Source organism: Eptatretus burgeri, chromosome 13 (assembly GCF_056783735.1).
Source record: "Eptatretus burgeri isolate ZD-2024b chromosome 13, Ebu_testis_v1, whole genome shotgun sequence".
Classification (NCBI taxonomy): Eukaryota; Metazoa; Chordata; class Myxini; order Myxiniformes; family Myxinidae; genus Eptatretus; species Eptatretus burgeri.
Window position 1 is genome coordinate 66817285 of NC_140973.1, and position 21035 is coordinate 66838319.

The following is a 21035-nucleotide window of genomic DNA, read 5'->3' on the forward strand; positions in this document are numbered from 1 at the left end:
TCTCTTTTCGCTACGTCGTTCAGATCTGGATCTTCAAACTTGAATCGATTCATCCTTGTTATGCATCCAATGTGTCCAACACGTTTCATCCAAATCCGGCCATAACCTTTTGAAATAGCGTGCTATAATATCGTTTATGGCCACATCTCTCAATGGGAAAGAATGACTGAAAAAATTTATATAAACTGGATGTGGATCGCCATCGAAATCTCATCAATTCGTCCTTGTCAAACACCCAACCTGCCCACAACGTTTCATCCAAATCCTGCCATAACTTTTTGACATATCCTGCTCACAGACAGACAGACAAACGGGTGAAAACAAAACCTCCGTCCACCTTTGTTGGCGGAGGTAATGAAGACAGGCAGACGACCGATTGTAATCGCACCTGCTTTTTATCCATATCTACGTGTTACTATCTCATGCTGGAAACAGTCGTCAATGGAAAGCCAAAGGACCGCACACAGAATTACATCATGCTTTTATGTCATCCTCAGTACAAGAGGCTCTGAAAAGAAAATCCAGCATTACATCATCTCTCTAATAACTTTCCTAATGATCCAGCCGAGACAGGATTACATCGTACCACAAATGGAGGCTTTACGCAATGCACAACGAGCTTCATTTAAGCAAGCAGTCTTGAGTGTCAGCGGTACAATAATCAACCTCCGATTTTGGGGACTCAAAACAAATACAAATACATCTATTAAGTAAAATTTAGTGAGCTTACATTTCTTTATGTTATGATTACACATTCTATGATGTGGATCACTTCCCAGTTCATTCCCAAGACAGATTCAGATGTTCGGCAAAATGTGCCAGTTTACATGTCATGCATAAATCAGGAAAAAGACCAATATATCTGGAACATGGATAAACTACATCAATTACCATTCAGAATAGACTATAGATAAACACGTGGCAGCTTTGAACCGCTACGACATACCAGCCAGAGTACCAGACAGTGCGGCGTCCAACGTCGAAACCTGGAAAAGCCTCAAAGCTTCTTCAACGGCTGCTTCCCCCGCAAACGCCTGCAGTTGCATTTTCGATAGAGACTCTGAGATGCGGACAATGGCTTCCAATTGCCTACGTCAGAACACAGAGTTCTCCAATATAAACAACTGCAAGCGTTTGTCATCAGTCACCATGACTGCAGAAAAGCAATAAATAAATAAATTAAGCTACGGCTATTTTGCGTCAACCTTAAAGTGAGAGTCGGTTCAACAGCAAGGAAACATCATTTTATGGTTCCAATGGATTTGAGTACAAGGAAGATACCTGATAGTAATGGGGATGCTCGTTCGTCGCTCAATCTCACGCTCGTGCTCCCGTGCACCATTCCTCATGAGCACATAACGGTTTTTCAATTTCTCGCTGGCCTCCAACGACAGTCGAGGACCACACTTGCTGTTCATCACAGACACACGGTGCCACTTTATTGTGCTCATCTTCAGCAACAGAACATCAAAACACGAGGTTGCGAGTAGCAAAATGAAAAGGCAGAGGCCCAACCTGCGGCAGTACGCGATGAATTTCTTGAGCGTTGCCAAGTCAACTTCCCCTTCGCGTGCCTGTCGATCAGTCAGAGCATTGAGGTGCACGTTCATGACATGTTTCGCCAGAGTCTGTGGACAAATATGGAGCGAGATGCAGCAGACGTGCCTGTCCTGCCTCAAAGTTGGGACAATTCTCGTCTATATGCTTGTAAGATGGATGCCAATTCTATGAGGCACATTGATAACATCGTTTGTCCCATTCGGTCAACTCATAAAATCAAGTTTTGATTAAAGTTTGTAAAATACAGGTGCTATGTATTACATATACAAAATGGCAGTGAATCATGGCCTCAACATGCAGTGGAAATACACTTCATTAATTATTTAATTAATTTAAATGAAACTAAACATTAAAAATGACAGAGTAAAATAATAGTAAAAATTTTGGTTGCCTTAAAAAACAAAAAGAGAAAGAGCCAATACAAGTATAAACTGAGATTGGCCGAGAGTCATCGTCATTTGTATGCAGCACGCGGATGTGGGTTAGCATTAGTTCTTGCACGGGCATGGTAGGAATTTGCCCCCTGTAGGATAGAGCAGGAATTTGGAATTTGTTCATGGTGCTAGCGACAACTTGCCGACTGGAATCTAACATCCACCAACTAATGGTAGATGGGGTGCCAGGTTTGGCGTCCATTTAACGATGACATTAGCAATTTTGCCTGGTTTAGATTCAAGAAATTGGGATAGAAATGGGGACAGTATGACCTCACCATATCTCGCTCTTCATTGTGAACATCTTTGATGATGAAAATCATATCAAAACGAGACAGGATTGTTGGCATGAAATCGATGTTTTCCTCGCCCTTGGTGTCATCCCAACGACCAAACACAGAGTTGGCAGCGGCCAGGACAGAGCATCGAGAGTTCAGGGTTGTTGTAATGCCAGCCTGGAGGGAGAAGATGAGACCATTCAATTACATTTGAGTAATATCAAGTGTTGAGCCCTCCATCAAACGAGTCAAATCAGGAATACAGACTGGCTAGAAGCACGATTTTCTGGAATTTCAGCAATGCTTACGGTAAGTAACCAATATCATAAAGAAATTATCTACTTTGTGTCAATGTTTGCTGGCCTTGGCTTCATAATGTCAATTTCTGGACCAGGTGCAGTTCCAGTTAATGCGAGTACCAGGGTACCACAAGTGCAACGTCGAGATTGTCAACTGCATAAAGTAGATTGTCAACAAATCCCAATAGCATTTCACCTTGCATCTCCAACCTCTTCTCAAATGTCTCAGCCTGAACATCCGATCCATTGTCCCCCTACCCTTTCAAAATCCTTTGCTCTTCACAGATCTCAATCTCTATACTTTTCCTCTCCAGTACCTTAACGATACGACTTGGGAGCACAATGCCTCTGTACATCGCCCTTGCTCTTCCATATTGGCACAATTAGCCTGGTCCTCCAATCCTTTGGAATCTCACTCTCGTGTATATATATATATATATATATATATATATATATATATATATATATATATATATATATATATATATATATCTATATCTATATCTATATCTATATATATATATATATATATATATATATATATATATATATATATATATATATATATATATATATATATATATATATATATATATATATATATATATATATATATATATATATATATATATATATAGTGCCTTTGAGAAAGTCTCATATATATATATATATATATATATATATATATATATATATATATATATATATATATATATATATATATATATATATATATATATATATCATATATCTATATATATATACATCATATCATATATATAGATATATATATATATATCATATATATATATATATATATATATCAGAGATGCCAACTTTTGGAAATCAGAATTAGGGAGGATTTGCAACCGACACCAAATAATGTGCGCTAAGCGCACATCTCGAGCGCGGAGCGCTCGACCCTTGCGGCGGGGTCCAGGGCCTGCCTTAGGGCCCTGGAAGCTCCAGACATTCTCTAGTGCCCTCTGAGCCCTATTTTGGAGCATTTAACATGTTAAGAATTCCCACTTTTTGAACAAAAAAAGGGGAAAATTGTGCACTTTTTAATGTTACATGTATGTTAATATTAGTAAGTTAGGGGACAATCAAAGATTAACAAAAAGCACAAAAGAAGCAATATTTTTCTTACCTTACTGGCTGGTACTACTGCTGCTTGCTTTTTCCATGGCAGCTTTGCTGAGTGACAGCTGTGTGGCTCTTTTAGCCCTTCTGATTATGTCTTTGCTGTATTCTCTCTGGTAGCAAGGGGTGCTATGAGCTAGTTTTTCAATTAAGAGAGCTTCCAGGGTTTTGACACTCAAATTGGGACGAAATTCAGTATGATTCTTCCGTACAAGATTGAGTGCCCGCTCACATGATGCGTTTGAATGAGGAATGACCAAGATTCCCTTCATCACTTTGCTCAAATTAGGATACTTCTTGGCACCAGTGCAGGGATCTGTGAGCTGTGAAATCCGATGCCACTGCTCATCCACTCTCACTGTCTCAGTAGCAATTGTAGCTATGGAGGCGTCTGCCTGGTCGTGAGCGAATTCACTCTCAAGACTGTCTATGTCACTATCACCGCCACTGAACAGACAGGGGAATTTCTTGATGAAAAACTCCACACAGTCAAACCCCACTTCTTGGTGTAGCTTAACATCCAGCACCTGAGCATGCTTGGCTAATTCATCATCTAGCGGCCAGGTTTTGAAGATGTAATTGCAGGCTTTCACATAATATGAGCGAACTGCACTGAAGAAACCTTGGATGTCTGACTCACTCAGAGTGAAGGTGGATTTCTTGAGACTCCTTTGTTCCCTTATATACAGTTTGGCATCGTTCCCAATCATGAGGTCCTCATCATTCTTCTGATGATTTCTGTCAGAGAAGGGTACATTTACCAGAGCAACCGATGACACCGATGGTTTCAAAAACCGTACGAAGATATCTTTCAGAAGACCATTCAATTCTCCGTGCAGGAGATGAATACAGGGTTCGTCTCTTTGGAGCAGAAGATTCCCCTTCTCAAAAAGCTTGTTAGCATATCGAAGGAAGAAACAATAGAGTTTTGTTTGTGGAGACAAGAACATCCTGTTGACACGTTTTTCTCTAGATTCCTGCACAGTGTTTGAGGAAGATGCGCTTTTAGTTGTAGAACTCGTAGTACACTTAGCCGCAGGGCGATCACACTTGCGTTTACTGCCAGCAGAAGAGGTCAGACTCGTAGTACCAGATCCAATTTTACGTTTGAGGAGAGAGCTTGAGGTAGGTGCAGCCAAGGAAGAAGACCTCTGATTCGAAGGTTTTGCTGAGCTTCTATCAAGTGATTTGGCAAAAGCAGAACTTAACTTGGGTCCTTCTTTGCCTGTAGATGGGACTATCACAGTCTTTCTCGACTCTGAAGGGATCTGCTTTGTAGATGAACGTGATGAAGGGCCGGTGATGCTACCTGCTCTCAGCATTGGTTTTGGTGCTGTCCCTACTGTCTTCTTCGCAGCAGATACTGCAGTGGTAGTGGTGAATGCTGCTCCACTAGTGCTTGATCCTGCAGTGCCAGTACTGGCAGTAGATACAGTGCCGTCCTTCTTGCTCGTTGTTAGAGTCTTGGCTACAGTTGGTTGCATTTTTCTTCGTACTTCTTCTTTGAAGAAGAGGCGAAGTGGCTCCCACTGTTCAATCAGCCTGTCTAGGCACTGACCAAGGGACAGCCACCTTGTTGCGACATGCTTCAGAATCTTGTGTGTCGGGGCATCACAGAGTTCTTGCAGTGCTTTCACTCCTTTGACGCGTTTACTACTTTTGTCCAAGTAGTAGTAAATATCGATGAGAAAGTCATCTAATTCAATGGGTAAGGCCTGAGCCGCCTTCTTGGCCGTATTGTGCATCATATGGCAAGGGCATCCCATGATGTAGCACTCTGGATTTTGTTTGTGGATATAAGCAGCGACTCCTTTGTGCTTGCCCACCATGACAGAGGCATTATCAGCACAAAAGGAAACACAATTTCCCCACGGAATTTTCCTGTCACTGAACTCATGATCAAGCAGTTTGAAAATGTTTTCTCCAGTGGAATCTTGTTTGCACGCAGGCAAACTTAGCAAACCTTGCTTCACAATCCCAGCACTGTTGTCATAGTACGAAATCAGGACAGGATATAGCTGGGCCTCACCACTGTCATTGCTACCGTCTGTAGCTAGGCTAAATGGAGCTAGTCTAGCAATATCGGCAATAGATGAAGCAGTAACATTTGACAACTCACCAATTATTGCTGAAGTTTTTGTTCTTGCACATCCATACTTGGAAGCAACTTTTGAATCTGGAAACATCTTTTGAAATAGAGGTCCAGCATGATCTGAGACTGATATGGGCAAGTTATGTTCCACAATAAATCCACTAAAGAGAAGTTCCGCTCGGGTAACATCCTCTTCCTCGCTTGTCCCTTGTTTGGTGAAATAATTCAGAAGTGTACCGGTACTCGTGCTCGAAGATCTCTCCTTTGCAATGTCTGTGTGCCGTTTGCTTCCAACGTGCTTCCGAATATCATCGCGACCTCCGTGCTCAACTGAAATATCAACGCTGCATACTGTACAATACGCATGATGAATTCCTCTTTCAGACTTTCGAATACACGGGTATTGGAGACTGTATTCGGTCTTGTACTTCTGAGACCATTTCTTGGTCTTCGTAAGCTTCTTTTCTGCCATTTCGTAATCAACATCGAGGGCTTGAAGCATCGGTAACTTCGAAGTCGATGTTCCACAGCTGCAGCGCGACTCGTAGAACTCTAGCGGCTGTTAAACACCGCACGGTGGTCGCGACCGCCGGGCTGGTACGGGCCCAGCTGCATGCAGTGAGCGTATCGCATGCATATACACTGTGCATACATACCGCATGCACTGTATTGCACACATACCGCATGCACTAAATCTCAGTGCATGATCGCATAAGCGAGATCCAGACCCAATGTTTCGCTGCTCCTCATTTGAATTTGCAATTTTTTACGTACAATTTGGTAGCAGCGAACGTTATGGAGTTACCACATGCTATACGTAGCAGACGATGCTTTTCATTCAATTCTCATACTAGTACATTCTGATTAGTGAACAGTGCAAAAATATCAAAATTTCGGGAGGATAAGGATAGTGATCGTAAGGGCGGGAGTTTGGGTGAATTTTCGGAAGCCTCCCGATGAAATCGGGAGGGTTGGCATCTGTGTATATATATATATATATATATATATATATATATATATATATAGAGAAAAAATACAGAAAATATAAATAAAAAGTATAGAAAGTCTGCACCTCCTTTCAAATTTTTCACCTTTTGTTGTCTTACAGCCTGTAATTAATTAAACAGACTTTTCCACCTTTATTTATACATTGTAACCCAAAACTTCCAAGTGAAAAACAAATTCTAGAAATTTCAGAAAATTAATTAAAATACAAAACTAGAATATCTTGGTTGGATAAGTGTCCACCCCCCCCCCCACCCCACCCCCCTGAAGTAATACTTGGTGGAAGCACCTTTGACAGCAATTCCAGCTCTGTCTGTTGGGATAGGTCTCCACCAACTTTGCACACCTTGATCGAGCAATAATTTCCCGTTCCTCTGTGCAAAACTGTTCAAGCTCAGTCAAGTTACGTGGTGATCGTTGATGGACAGCAATCTTCAAATCATGCCACAGATTTTCGATTGGATTTTGATCGGGGCTCTGACTGGGCCACTCAAGGACATTCATCTTTTTGTTTTTTAGCCACTCCAGTGAAGCTTTTGGCTGTGTGCTTCAGGTCGTTGTCATGTTGAAAGGTGAACTTCAGTCCCAATTTCAGCCTTCTGGCAGTGGGCAGCAGGTTTTCCTCTGGGATTTTTTGTATTTTGCTCCATCAATTTTCCCTTCTATCCTGACAATTGCCCCAGTCCCTGCTGATGAGAAACATCCCAATGACATGATGCTGCCACCACCATGCTTCACAGTAGGGATGGTGTTCATTGGGCGATATGCTGTGTTGGGTTTGCACCAAACGTAACGTTTTGCGTTTTGGCCAAAAAGTTCCATCTTGGTTTCGTCAGACCACAAAACGTTTTGCCAGATGGCTTTAGAATCGCTGGAGTGGTTTTTTGCATACCTCAAATGGGACTCAAGGTGGTCTTTTTTGAGTAATGGCTTACTCCTTTCCACCCTACAGTGGAGTCCCGACTTGTGGAGTGCTTAGGATATTGTTGTCACATGCACACAATGACCAGTCTTTGCCATAAAGGCATGTAGCTCTTTCAAAGTTGCCATTGTCCTCTTGGTGGCCTCTCTGATCAATCTTCTCCTTGCTTGGTCATCCAGTTTGGAGGGACAGCTTGATCTAGGCAGGGTTCAAAGGGCGGAGGAGCTCCTTGTGAGCCAACGGCCATCCATATCTAGTACCCAACTGTGTCTGCGGACATCCTCCTGCAGTTGGGTTAATTCTTATTAGGAGGTTGGTGGCAGGAGTTGCACTCTGGCCACCGTAAAACCCTTCATTCTGCAAAACACAAAAACGCAAAGAAATCTGAAAACCCACTCCGTGGGAGTACCTCCTGTGCAGCTTCCCTTCGCAGGGCAGCTCACCGGTTAACAGGATTGTGGCAAAGTCTTCAGGACCCCCAATCTTTGATGATAGGAGGGAAACCACGGGGTAACATCCCTGGGTTAGATTGCGGGAGAGTGTGTCGAAGTGGTGCTGAGGTGTCGTCCACCAGACGGCGGTCTCCTTGGGTTAACCTGAGGTGGTCCCTTCGGGTGGGTGCCTGGAATGTCCTATCCCGAAGAGAGGATGATCACCTGTCTGTTATCATCTGAGCTCAAGCGTTTGGACATCGGTATTGCAGCACTCTGAGGTTTGGAGAGCGGATTGCGGCGAGATCATGGTGGGTGGTTACACCTACTATTGGTCTGGTCACTCTGATGGTTACCATTCCCAAGGAGTTGCTGTAGCTGTGTCCAATAAGCTGACTCCAATGATAATTGAGGTAACACCGGTCAACGAGCATATTATGAGACTAAGGATTCGTTACTCCTTAGGTGTCATTTCCCTGGTCTCTGTTTATGCTCCGAGTGATCTCACTGTGAAGGATGCAATCTATGCCACACTCGAGTCTGTGGTTGATCAGTTCCCCAGACGAGATACACTTCTAGTCTTGGGGGATTTCAATGCATCGACTGGAACTGATAGGGATGGTTATGAGACATGTGTTGGTCCCCATGGGTCAGGAACTATGAACCAGAATAGCACTAAGTTCCTTGACTTTGCAAGAAGTCATGGACTTAGGGTGGCCGGTTCATGGTTTCAGCGCCCACAAGCTCATTGCTGGACTTGGTATTCCAACGCTGGTGGTGTGGCAAAGGAGATTGACCATGTCCTCGTTGATGGTTGCTGGAGGATGATCCAGAACTGCAGGGTCTACCAGAGTGCTCATTTCCTTAATACTGACCACCGGCTTGTTGTAGCAACTCTGAAGTTGCACCTTAAATCTGGGAGAATGGTACCATCACAGCCTAGGCTGGATGTTGGCAAGCTCAAGGATGAGAGGGTATCTGAGGAGTTTGCGTACAAGCTGAGTAGAGATTTGGGCGGGGGGGGGGGGGTCTAGGTGCTTTAGGAGGTCCTGATGAGTTGTGGAGTGCCTTCAAGACCACTGTCCTTGATGTTGCCCGTGGATCTCTTGGAACTCACCGCAGGGCAAAGAATAATTTTCTCTCAAGGGACACTAGATACCATTGACCAGAGTCGCAGGGCCAGGCTGAATAGCAGAGCTGAGCTGTTCAGGGAGCTGAGGCGTAAAACTGTACGTGCACTAAGGGTGGACAAGGAGGCCGATGTGCGAGGAATCTGCGAGGGGGTAGAGCATCACCAGTGGTCAGGTGATTCTCGTCCTACTTACAGGGGAATTCGCGCATTGCGTTCATCCAAGCCCATCCCTCGGAGCACTGCAGTTAGAGCAGAGAGTGGTAGGCTCTTGACAGAGGAGTCCGAAGTGAAGGACCGCTGGGCCGGCTACTTTGAGCGGTTCTACCAGGCTGATCCACCAGCTGTCGAGTTGGACGTCAGGGGTGTTACAATCCCTGTTGCTGACCCTCCAATTAACTGTGGTCCACCTTCGCTTGTGGAAACACAGGCTGCAGTGAACCGGTTGAAACGAGGTAAAGCTCCAGGGATCTGTGGCATCCATGCCGAACTTCTCAAGGCTGGTGGAAATGCTGCCATCATGTCGTTGCATGCAGTTTTGTGCTCTGCCTGGAACACAGGCATTATCCCAACTGACTGGAAGAGGGGCCTTGTTGTCCCTCTCTGGAAAGGGAAGGGTGATCGCCAAGAATGCAACAACTACCGAGGGGTGACGCTGCTCTCAGTGCCGGGCAAGGTCTTTGCTCGGATAATTCTTGATAGCACCAGCGTCCAGAGCAGTCAGGCTTTACACCAAAGAGGTCAACGATTAACCGCATCCTTGCTCTTCGGGTCCTCACCGAAGGCAGACGAGAGTTTCGGCAGGGTCTGCTTGCATCCTTTGTTGATCTCTGTAAAGCGTTCGATTCAGTGAATCGGGATGCTCTCTGGAGGATTCTTGGTCTTCGTGGGGTGCCACCAAAACTGATCGATCTGATGTCTGAACTCTACTCTGGTACTGAGAGTGCTGTGAGATGTGGTGGTACCATCTCTGACTTATTTACAGTTGTAACTGGAGTTCGTCAGGGGTGTGTACTGGCCCCCACACTTTTCAGCACTTGTATCGACTGGGTGTACACTTTCGAAAGACACTGCACATTCAACAGCCTCTTTGTCCAACTCATTCCACCTTCTCTCACTGCAATTAGCATATCCGTACGTATCTCATCAATGCCTGGCACTCTTCCCTTCATTCTGCAAGGTTGTCTGCACTTTCTCTTCCATGATCTCCACTTTCCCCTTTATATAACGAGGTCGCTCCACAACTCGTCCTTGTTTCCTCCCTGGTTCAATAACTCCCTAAAATAGCTTTCCCATACTTTCAAAACTGCCTCCTCTGTCAATAGCTTCCCATTACCATCCTTAATCACCCCTCCCACCCCCTCTTATGTCCTTACAATCTCCATGCTTGTCCACGAGCCAATTTTTAGATCATCTTCCCACCACAGTCTACAAAATTGCTTAACACATCTACTTCCATATTATTCCTTACCTTATCCACAGCTCGTCTTAGCTTTCTTCTTTTTCCCATACAAGTGCATCAACCCTGCATCCGGTTGTCCCCCTCCATACTCCATCTTCTCGATCCTCTTCCAAACCTTCTCCTCACTGACTACCTTCACTATTTCTTCAGTACACTGTACGTTTTTCTTTTCGTATACAGAGTAAAGGCTCGTGGAAGAGCGAGAACACTGAACGGAACATGCAAAAGAACAAGAAGAAGGTAAAGGAAGGGAAAACTGGAAATTTGGAAGTAGGTGGGCTTGGGGTAGGGATTAACTGGGGTAGTAAAGTTTAGAATCATTGACTATGCACCCTTTCCTGATGTTCTTCCACATAAAACTGCAATTCCCATAAACATCCCTCTGCACTTCAACTTCTTCGCCAAGTATTTCATAGCTGGCCCTCAATCTCTTCTTGTACTCTACAGCAGGTTGACCTGCACTCCCACCCCCCCCCCCCAACTTTATCATCTTCTGAACCCTGCTCTTTACTGCCTTCCTTCTTTCCTTTTCTGCAAGTGCACAGAACAAACACCACAGACTTGTGCTGGGAAGTGACATGCTCTCCCACCATCACCTTAACATACCTTACCATGATTACCATCATTTGATCCCATCCTTGATGCTTGGGTGTTGGCTTGGTATCCGAGGGTCCTGAGTTTGAGCCCCGTCGGCTGCCGAAATAACACCAGATGGGGTTGACTCAGCCTGTCATCCTTCCGAGGTCGGCAAAATGAGCACCAGTGTATTGGTAATCGGGGCACTGCATCAGCGGCATAACCGCGTCCTTAACCAATGATGCAACCCACAGCCTCAAGGCTGCACAGGAGAGTGTGTGTGCGTCCCGTCCTTGATGTTACACAACTGTTGCTTCCCCACTATCAACAAATCCAGTTCCGTTTGTGCTGTCCACTCCTGCAACTAATCTTGCGGCTGTTCCATTTCTGTAATAATGAACCAGCTACTGCCACACCATATCTCGCCACCAGCTGAACCAGCTCTCGGCCCTCTCCATTTCTTTTCCCCATCCAAATTTACGAACGCATTCCTCTTCACCTGGTTCTGCTACTCACACATGCACGTTGAAGTCTCCAGCAATGCACAGCATCACCTCCAACTCAAACATTCCCATCATTCTCTCCGGTGCATCCCTGAACTCCTGCTTCTCAGTCTCAGTCCTTCCCAGCTGTGGCCCATATAACAACATAACGCATACCATTTGTTTCTGCAACACCAACCATGCCACAACTATCCATCCCTCCCATATTTCCACTCTGACCACATCCTTGCTGATCTCATCCGATACTATGATTCCAATGCCATTACTCCTTCCATACCCTCCCACACGGAACAACCTGGACCCTCCTACTAATCTTCTAGTCCCATCCCCTTTCCATTATGGTCTACTGAACACACAATACTTCTAACCACCTTCTCTGCATCATGGCCACCACCTCAACTCCACCAACCTCCATTGAGCCCACATTCAGAATACATAGCCAGACCTCGCTTCTAAATCGTTGTCCACCTGGTAGAGCTCGTACCACCTTGTTCAGCTTGGGACATTCTAGTCAATCAGCAGCACTGCCCTGGCTGACCTTCTGGACCTACTACCCTCATCTGCTGTTACCATCTCGCATGCATGCTCACACACACGCTGCTCCCTCCCACATCACTTTCTCTCCGCCCTCAACCCCTCCATCATTTCGTCCCACTCCCTCCCAGTTTTCATCTCTCGAAGCCACATAGTTTGACTCTCTTTCCCGGAAACCACAAGCCACCAGATCAAATTGCACACTTCGCCAGGGGAGGGGGGGGGTCCACACACCGCCAGAGCGGGGCTGATTGTGCGCCTCTCTACGGGGGTCTGCATGCCGCCGGAGCTGAACGCTCGACTCTCCACGGGGGTCCGCATGGTGTTGGCGCTGCTCACTTGACTCTCCAAGAAGGTTTGTTGTCCATACACCACCGGAGCTAATCTCACGCTTCCCCACTGATTGTGTTCCACTCCATGGGGGTCAGTTCTAGTGAGTCCCGCAAACATCGACAAGCAGCAACCAGTGCCCGAGAAGGCAACCTGAACTCTCCATGAGACTTCGCCAGCTCGTCACGATGTGCTCGTGGTGTCCCAGCTGATCTGCGTCTTCCTCACGAGAAAGCAGTTCATAGGCAGAGACATACACTAAGTGGTTTGCCATGCCTCTCCAATTCTGTAGTCCACTTCAAGTAATATGAGGGTGGCGAGTCATTTCAAACATCGTTAACAATGGCAGTCCATCTTCACGTAACACCCTGCTGCCACCCTCCCATCTCCCACCAACCGTGGGGCAATCAGATACCTAAAATAAAATCACATGTTCCACAGCTGATATTTAATCATGGTCAGGTCACTTCCATCACAGGATGCTGTCATGGAATCCCTCAGATAGGGAAGAAATCCACAATTTGACCATGGCACAATCAGCACAGAATGGCTGACCATAAATAAAAAACAAAACAAAAACACCTTTGGTTTTTAACACCCACAAGAAGGTCAGAGCAGAAGGGCCATAGTTACCACCCCCACCCTGCAACACCGAGTGCAAAGTACTCGGGTGACAGTCCAGTTGGTTTGGGAATCAAATCCAGACTAAACAGCTCAGAGGAGGGTTTGCGATCTGAACACTCCTACCGGTGCAATGTCAACAATGCCAGTTGAATTACATGTTCAAAGGGAGACATTTTACTGTTTATCAGAGCTAACATTGTATTATATGAAATATCCATCAAGGAAGGAATGTACATTTGAAGAGCTCATTGCATTTTGGCAGAAATTGTAACACCATTCATTGGCGAGACATTTAAACCAAATCCAAGTAAACAAACGAACAACAATGAAGAATGACTGTGATAAATTCCATTTACCTTGGCAATTGAGATCGTCTGCTGCTCCATGGCCTCGTGAATTGCCACCCGGTCATCCTCTCGCATCTAAAGACCATCACACAGGTAGGTAGGCTGAATCAAAGAGCGAGCGATTATACAGACCGTCACTGTGAACTCTAAACTGTACTTCTATTTTTCATACTATTAACATTGCAAACACTGCTCAAAATCTGAATCATAAACAAATAAATAAAATTTTTAAAATCACGAATGGCTGGTTCACGATGACGACAGTTACAATTTTCCTTTGTTTCGAAGTCATAAGGTTGTACGGTGTGTGCACAATTATGAGCAATGTGAAGGAACTTGAAGCAGGAGGAAGAGGAAGATGATGGAAGGAGAGATGAGGAGGATAGTTCAGGTCAGGTCAGGTATGGGAGCATGTGCCAGAACAGCACGTCGCTGCATCCACTTTCAGCCGGTACTCCAGGGGCCTCCGTCTGGCCATCCCCCAGGCAGATGCCAGGCCCATCCCCATCTCCTTGAGATGATGGTCAACCTGCTGCAACCACGAGGCACGTGGTTGACCCACTGGCCTCCTCCACTCATGAGACTCCCTCGCTGAGAGAATCTGGTGAACAGGATCAGCGTCAGGAAAACGAGCCACATGTCCATACAGCCGCAACTGACGCTCACGGACTATGCAGGTAACAAATCTCATCCGAGTCTCTCTCAGCAACCGCTCGTTGGACACAAAATCCGACCAGCGATAGCCAAGGATTCTCCGAAGAGACCTGGTACCAAAGGAATTAAGTCTCCGTCTCAGATCCTTGGTCAGGGTCCAAGTCTCGCATCCATAGAGCAAGACTGGAAGTACCAAGGACCTGAAGACTCGGACTTTCGTCCTCCCGCACAGGTACCGGCAACGCCACACCCCATGATCCAGTGAATCCATGACTCCCCAGGCCCGACCCAGACGTCTGTTGACCTCTGACTCACAGCCAGCAGAGATATGAATATCACTGCCAAGGTAAGTGAATCTCTCCACGACCTCAACATCCTCACCACAAACAGACACAGACAGGACAGCAGCATCCAAGATGTCACCGAAAGCCTGGATCTTAGTTTTGACCCAAGAAACCCGTAATCCCAACGGCTCTGACTCCTCATTCAGCACCTCAAGGGCCCCCAAAAGGATGTCTAAAGTCTCCGCAAAGATGACTGCATCATCTGCAAAATCAAGGTCCGAGATCTTGACATTCCCAAACGATGCACCGCAGCTTGATCTCTCCGACATCCTCCCTAAAATCCAGTCCATACAAGTGCTGAAAAGTGTAGGGGCCAGTACACACCCCTGACGAACTCCAGTAACAACTGGAAATAAGTCAGAGATGGTACCACCACACTTCACAGCACTCTCAGTACCAGAGTAGAGTTCAGACATCAGATCGATCAGTTTTGGTGGCACCCCACGAAGACCAAGAATCCTCCAGAGGACATCCCGATTCACTGAATCGAATGCTTTACAGAGATCAACATAGGCTGCAAGCAGCCCCTGCCGAAACTCTCGTCTGCATTCGGTAAGGACACGAAGGGCACGGATACGGTCAATCGTTGACCTCTTTGGTGTAAAGCCTGACTGCTCTGGACGCTGGTGCTCAAGCAGATGGGGGCGAACCCTCTCAAGAATTATCCGAGCAAAGACCTTGCCCGGCACTGAGAGCAGCGTCACCCCTCGGTAGTTGTTGCAGTCTTGGCGATCACCCTTCCCTTTCCAGAGAGGGACAACAAGGCCCCTCTTCCAATCAGTTGGGATGATGCCTGTGTTCCAGGCAGAGCACAAAACTGCATGCAACGACATGAGTGCAACACTTCCACCAGCCTTGAGAAGTTCAGCATGGATGCCACAGATCCCTGGAGCTTTGCCCCGTTTCAACTGGTTCACCGCAGCCCGTGTTTCCACAAGCGACTGTGGACCACAGTTGATTTGAGGGTCAGCAACAGGGATTGCAACACCCTTGACGTCCAACTCAACAGCTGGGGGATCAGCCTGGTACAACCGCTCAAAGTAACCGGCCCAGCGGGCCTTCACTTCAGACTCCTCTGTCAAGAGCCTACCACTCTCTGCTCTAACTGCAGTGCTACGAGGGATGGGCTTGGATGAACACAATGCGCGAATTCCCCTGTAAGCGGGACGACAATCACCTGTCCACAGGTGATGCTCTACCCCCTCACAGATTCCTCGCACATAGGCCTCCTTGTCCACCCTCAGTGCACGTACAGTTTTATGCCTCAGCTCCCTGAACAGCTCAGCTCTGCCATTCAGCCTGGCCCTGCGACTCTGGTCAATGGTATCCAGTGTCCCTTGAGAGACAAAATTCTTCTTTGCCCTGCGGTGAGCTCCAAGACATCCACCGGCAACATCAAGGACGGTGATCTTGAAGGCGCTCCACAACTCTTCAGGACCCCCCAAAGCACCCAGACCCCCCCAAGTGTCCACTCAGCCTGTTCGCAAACTCCTCAGCTACTCTCTCATCCCTGAGCTTGCCAACATCCAGCCTAGGCTGGGATGGTACCATTCTCCAGGATTTAAGGTGCAGCTTTAGAGTTGCTACAACAAGCCTGTGGTCAGTATTGAGGAACTGAGCACTCCGGTAGATCCTGCAGTTCTGGATCATCCTCTAACGACCGTCAATGCGGACATGGTCAATCTCCTTAGCCACACCGCCAGCGTTGGAATACCAAGTCCAGTGATGAGCTTGTGGGCGCTGAAACCATGAACCAGCCACCCTAAGTCCATGACTTCTTGCAAAGTCAAGGAACTTAGTGCCATTCTGGTTCATAGTTCCTGACCCATGGGGACCAACACACACCTCATAAATATCCCTACCAGTTCCAGTCGATGCATTGAAATCCCCCAAGACTAGAAGTGTATCTCGTCTGGGGCACTGATCAACCACAGACTCGAGCGTGGCGTAGAATGTATCCTTCACGGTGAGATCACTCGCCTCAGTCGGAGCATAAACAGAGACTAGGGAAATGACACCTAAGGAGTGACGAATCCTTAATCTCATAATACGCTCGTTGACCGGTGTTACCTCAATTATCATTGGGGTCAGCTTAATGGACACAGCTACAGCAACTCCTTGGGTATGGTAACCATCAGAGCAACCAGACCAATAGTAGGTGTAACCACCCACCATTATCTCGCCGCAATCCGGTCTCCGAACCTCAGAGAGAGCTGCAATCCCGATGTCCAAACGCTTAAGCTCAGATGATAACAGAGACAGGTGATCATCCTCTCTTAGGGATAGGACGTTCCAGGCACCCACCTGAAGGGACCGCCTCAGGTTAACCCAAGGAGACCGCCGTCTGGTGGACGACACCTCAGCACCACTTCGACACACTCTCCCGCAATCTGACCCAGGGATGTTACCCCGTGGTTTCTCTCCTATCATCAAAGATTGGGGGTCCCGAAGGCTTTGCCCCAATACCGTCATCCGGTGAGCTGCCCTGCGAAGGGAAGCTGCGCAGGAGGTACTCCCACGGAGTGGGTTTTCAGATTTTTTTGCGTTTTGCGGAATGAAGCGTTTTACGGTGGCCGGAGTACAAATCCTGCCACCAACCTCCTAATAAAAAAGTAACCCAACTGCAGGAGGACGTCTGCAGACACAGTTGGGCACTAGATATGGATGGCCGTTGGCTCACAAGGAGCTCCTCCGCCCTTTGACAGGTTTTGTTTTTAATCCTGCTGGGTGTCCATATCCAAACACCCTCCTCACCAGAAAATCTGGTGTGGGGAGACGGTTTAGTCGCCGACAACCCGACCATGGAACAGGTTAGTACAGGTTTACATGGTACCTGTAGCAGGTCACAGATCAAACCTGACCTGACAAAGAGGATAGTTGGTGCTGAAAAAGTTCAGCCACAATTTCACAGATACTGTCACACACTGTTACTAACCTATAAAAATAACTTTAAAAACAAAAAAATATATATTAATTGATGTGATTAAATTCTCCTGACTTGGACTAACGCCGTGATGACCTCATCACGACGGCGTCATGCCTGCCAACTAAGTCACAGTCAGTGGGGCATCAAGCTTCCAGTATATAAGCCTAAAGGGCTTCAAAAAACACCGAGTGGGTGGAACAGCGATGTGTTGCCTTGATGAGCCCCAAGAAGGGCAAAAACCAGGTCGTAGCTTCACTTTTCATCTGCTTAGTGACAGCTTTTTACTTTGCCTCACATGAACTTATGGATGCCCTTCGGGGTTGGCAGGCATGACGCCGTCGTGATGAAGTCACCACAGCGTTGGTCCAAGTCAGGAGAATTTAATAATATCAATCAATACATTCCCCGACCACTGAACAACATCGATGGTGCTTCCTGGTTGTGATTGGTGGACATATCACAACGTGTCCACGTGGCAGATGGAACTTGTTGGAGCCAAATTCAATCTGGCCGCGCCAGTCACAGTCAGTGGGGCATCAAGTGCCAGTATCCACCCCTCCCTCCTCTCTTCATAAACGTTACTGTTTTTTTGTATACAATGTCGAGAGGCTCGTATAAGAGCTAAGAAGCATTACAGAGCGTTACAGGGGGTGGGTGTGTCAAATTTGGGCCAAAAAAATTGCATGACGTAATTTTTGAATGGCTCTATAGCCTGTACCATGGGATATTAACACACCAACCTAAATGCTGACAGGACAGTTGGCTTTATGTCCCACATCCGAAGATGCAGATTCAACAAGGTGCCTTTCAAGATGCATCTGCTGGCACTGCCCAGGGACAGTAGTTATAGCGTGGTGACATCGCACTGTTATATAATTGGCTATTCTGTCCTGTGTCTTCTGACATGTCCTCTGTCACACTTATGGCCACGTACGTCCCTTTGATCTGAGAGCTATAAATAGAAATTTGTCCAACGTCACAACTCTTCCCATCATGCATGCTAATTCACCATGTCGACATTTAAATTTTATAACTGTAAAATTGTTTCATCATTTTTAACCTAGACTTTTACTGCCCCCAGCCACGCGATATCAAAGTATTCGCTTCTTGTTTTTAGCTCCATTCAACTCCATGGGTGGAAAGAAAAATCGAACAAACAAACAAAAAAATCCGCATCATCAAGTGCAGAGGCCCGAGTATTACCAACTGAGCTATACTACTGCTCATCAACCAAGAACCACCAGCCTTCCATGGAGACCTACCATCAAAGTTTTACCTGGGCTTGACTCTGCTTCATTTCAGAGATCAAACAGATTCAATAATTTTGAGATAAAACAAAAAATAGCACTAGTGTTCCAAATGAGGAATATGTCAACATTTTGAGGTTGAAGACAAACATAAAAACCTCAAAAAGCATGCAACATATAAAAACATTAAAATGAATTACGTTTTAATAAGTGTTATCATGATTCTGGAATCCAGCTCATCATGCAAAAATAAAAAAAATAATAAAAAAACAAAAAAAAACTTTGAAACCGCGTGCCAGAAACAACAATCACACAGGCCGTTCCTTCGCTCTCGCATGCCCGTACGTGCAAAAAAATTAATAAATAAACTTTCAAACAACTACACAGGCCGTTCATTTGCTCTCGTAAACAACAACTGGATTGGGGCATTGTGTTTATCTATAAATGCACATAAGAAATTGAGAAATTATTAGAATACACGAAGTCGTCACTATCCGGAAGTCCGTACGTTGTAACCTGTAATGGCGAACGCGGCTGAGGTTCTCTTCCCCATCGGCCACGCCTACGCAGTAACGTGTCTTGTCATTGGTTTGGTAAATAAATGGCCATAACTTGGGAAGCACTTGTCCGATTAATATCAAACCTTGAAAAGGCACATCCTCAGGTCCTCAGCAATATAGCTGGCAAGTTTCAATTAGATCGGACCAGTGGTTGTCGAGAAACAGCGGTCACAGACACACACACACACAGAGACACACAGAGATTGCTGGAATTATAGAGAGATAACCCAGATTTTTACGTTAAATATTGCCCCATAACACGTTTTTGGATCACATGGCGTGTCGCGGGAACACATCCTCCGCGATATAACAGGGTCACCTGTATATTTGAGCTTTTGTCATGAAATTATCAACAAAGCTATTTATTATGAGAATATGAAGGAGACAAATTAATAATTTTGTTCAAATGTCAAAACAGGTCAGTGTCGCCTAAAATCATTAATTTTCATTATTATTGTTATTCGTAGACCTTTAAACCTTGATAATTAATAATACAGTTTTTGCTCTATTGTTTTTTTTTTATAACTTTTTTGTTTTTTCTTTCTTTTCAGCAACCACTTGTCTGATTGATAAACATTTTCAGGGTAAGAGCGACACCCTATGGAGAATACTTTAATTTTGACATCATAGGTAATATAGTATGGCAGCCATCTTAGATTAAACACAAAAAATAAATAAATAAATATATATTTTAAAACATCTCTGAAACCGATGATCGGAAAAAAAATACAAACTTGGCACATCTCATTCTCCTCTCAATGGGGAATGAAGGATTGCAAGGATGATGTCATCAGTGAAGTGGTAGTCCAGCCATAAATGTTCTAATCAAAATGCTTGTTTACCATTGAGATTCAGTGTGTGCATGTCCAGGCCATAACATTTTTTAGCAGCGTCTCGCGTAGCGAATGCTGCTCATCGAGAGCTCGGCGTGTTCTTCTTGTGAAGACAAAACCTTAATCTCGAGGACTCGGCTCTTGTATATACAAGATCCGGATCTCCTTAAATACTGAGCACGTGTACGCATCCTCACATAGACGGTGCCTTTTGAGAGCGTCTATCATGAACTTTTAAATATATTCGGACATTTGCTTTAAAGTTTCGAAAAGTTCACGTTACTATTTAAAGATTATTCCATTTATCGTATTGTAATTTCGTAAATACATTATTTATTTCGTAAATACACGATATATCGTAAATACGTAAATACATTATGATGAGTCTCGCTATTGGCTTAATCAAGGCACGTGACGAAATATCGGAAGTTGTTGTTTTTTTTTTTCAATTTTTTTTTTTTTTTTAGCCGACAAAACCTTCAGGACGCTGCTCTTGGACACATTTGTCCTTGTTTACCAATTGAGCTTTTGTCATCAAATCTTCAACAAACCATTATGATGAGATTGTGGAGAACACAAATTAATAAAATGTACAATTGTTTTTTTACCTGTCAGCTTCGTCATGTTTAGTTTGAGTACAAAGTGGATGCAGATGGGCTTTGCATTTTGAGATGCTTTCTAGTTATCTTTATGATTATTACCTCCGCCACTGAAGTTGAAGGCAGTTGTTTTCACCCCTTTCTGTCTGTTTACCTGTCTGTGTGCTTGATATCTCAAAAAGTTGTGCACGGATCCGGATGAA

The 21035-nt window shown here is 45.3% G+C and overlaps 1 protein-coding gene across 1 annotated transcript in view; it reads right to left on the reverse strand.

The window, feature by feature from the left end:
* The window catches only part of MCM5 (minichromosome maintenance complex component 5), a 33592-nt gene that overhangs the window by 2674 nt on the left and 9883 nt on the right, over positions 1-21035 (reverse strand). Inside the window, exons 10-14 of the mRNA XM_085852834.1 lie at positions 13679-13744; positions 2273-2449; positions 1516-1628; positions 1282-1410; positions 947-1089 (exon numbers count right to left, since the gene is read on the reverse strand). Coding sequence (XP_085708960.1) covers positions 947-1089; positions 1282-1410; positions 1516-1628; positions 2273-2449; positions 13679-13744 — 628 coding nt within the window. The remainder of the gene's footprint in view (positions 1-946; positions 1090-1281; positions 1411-1515; positions 1629-2272; positions 2450-13678; positions 13745-21035) is intronic.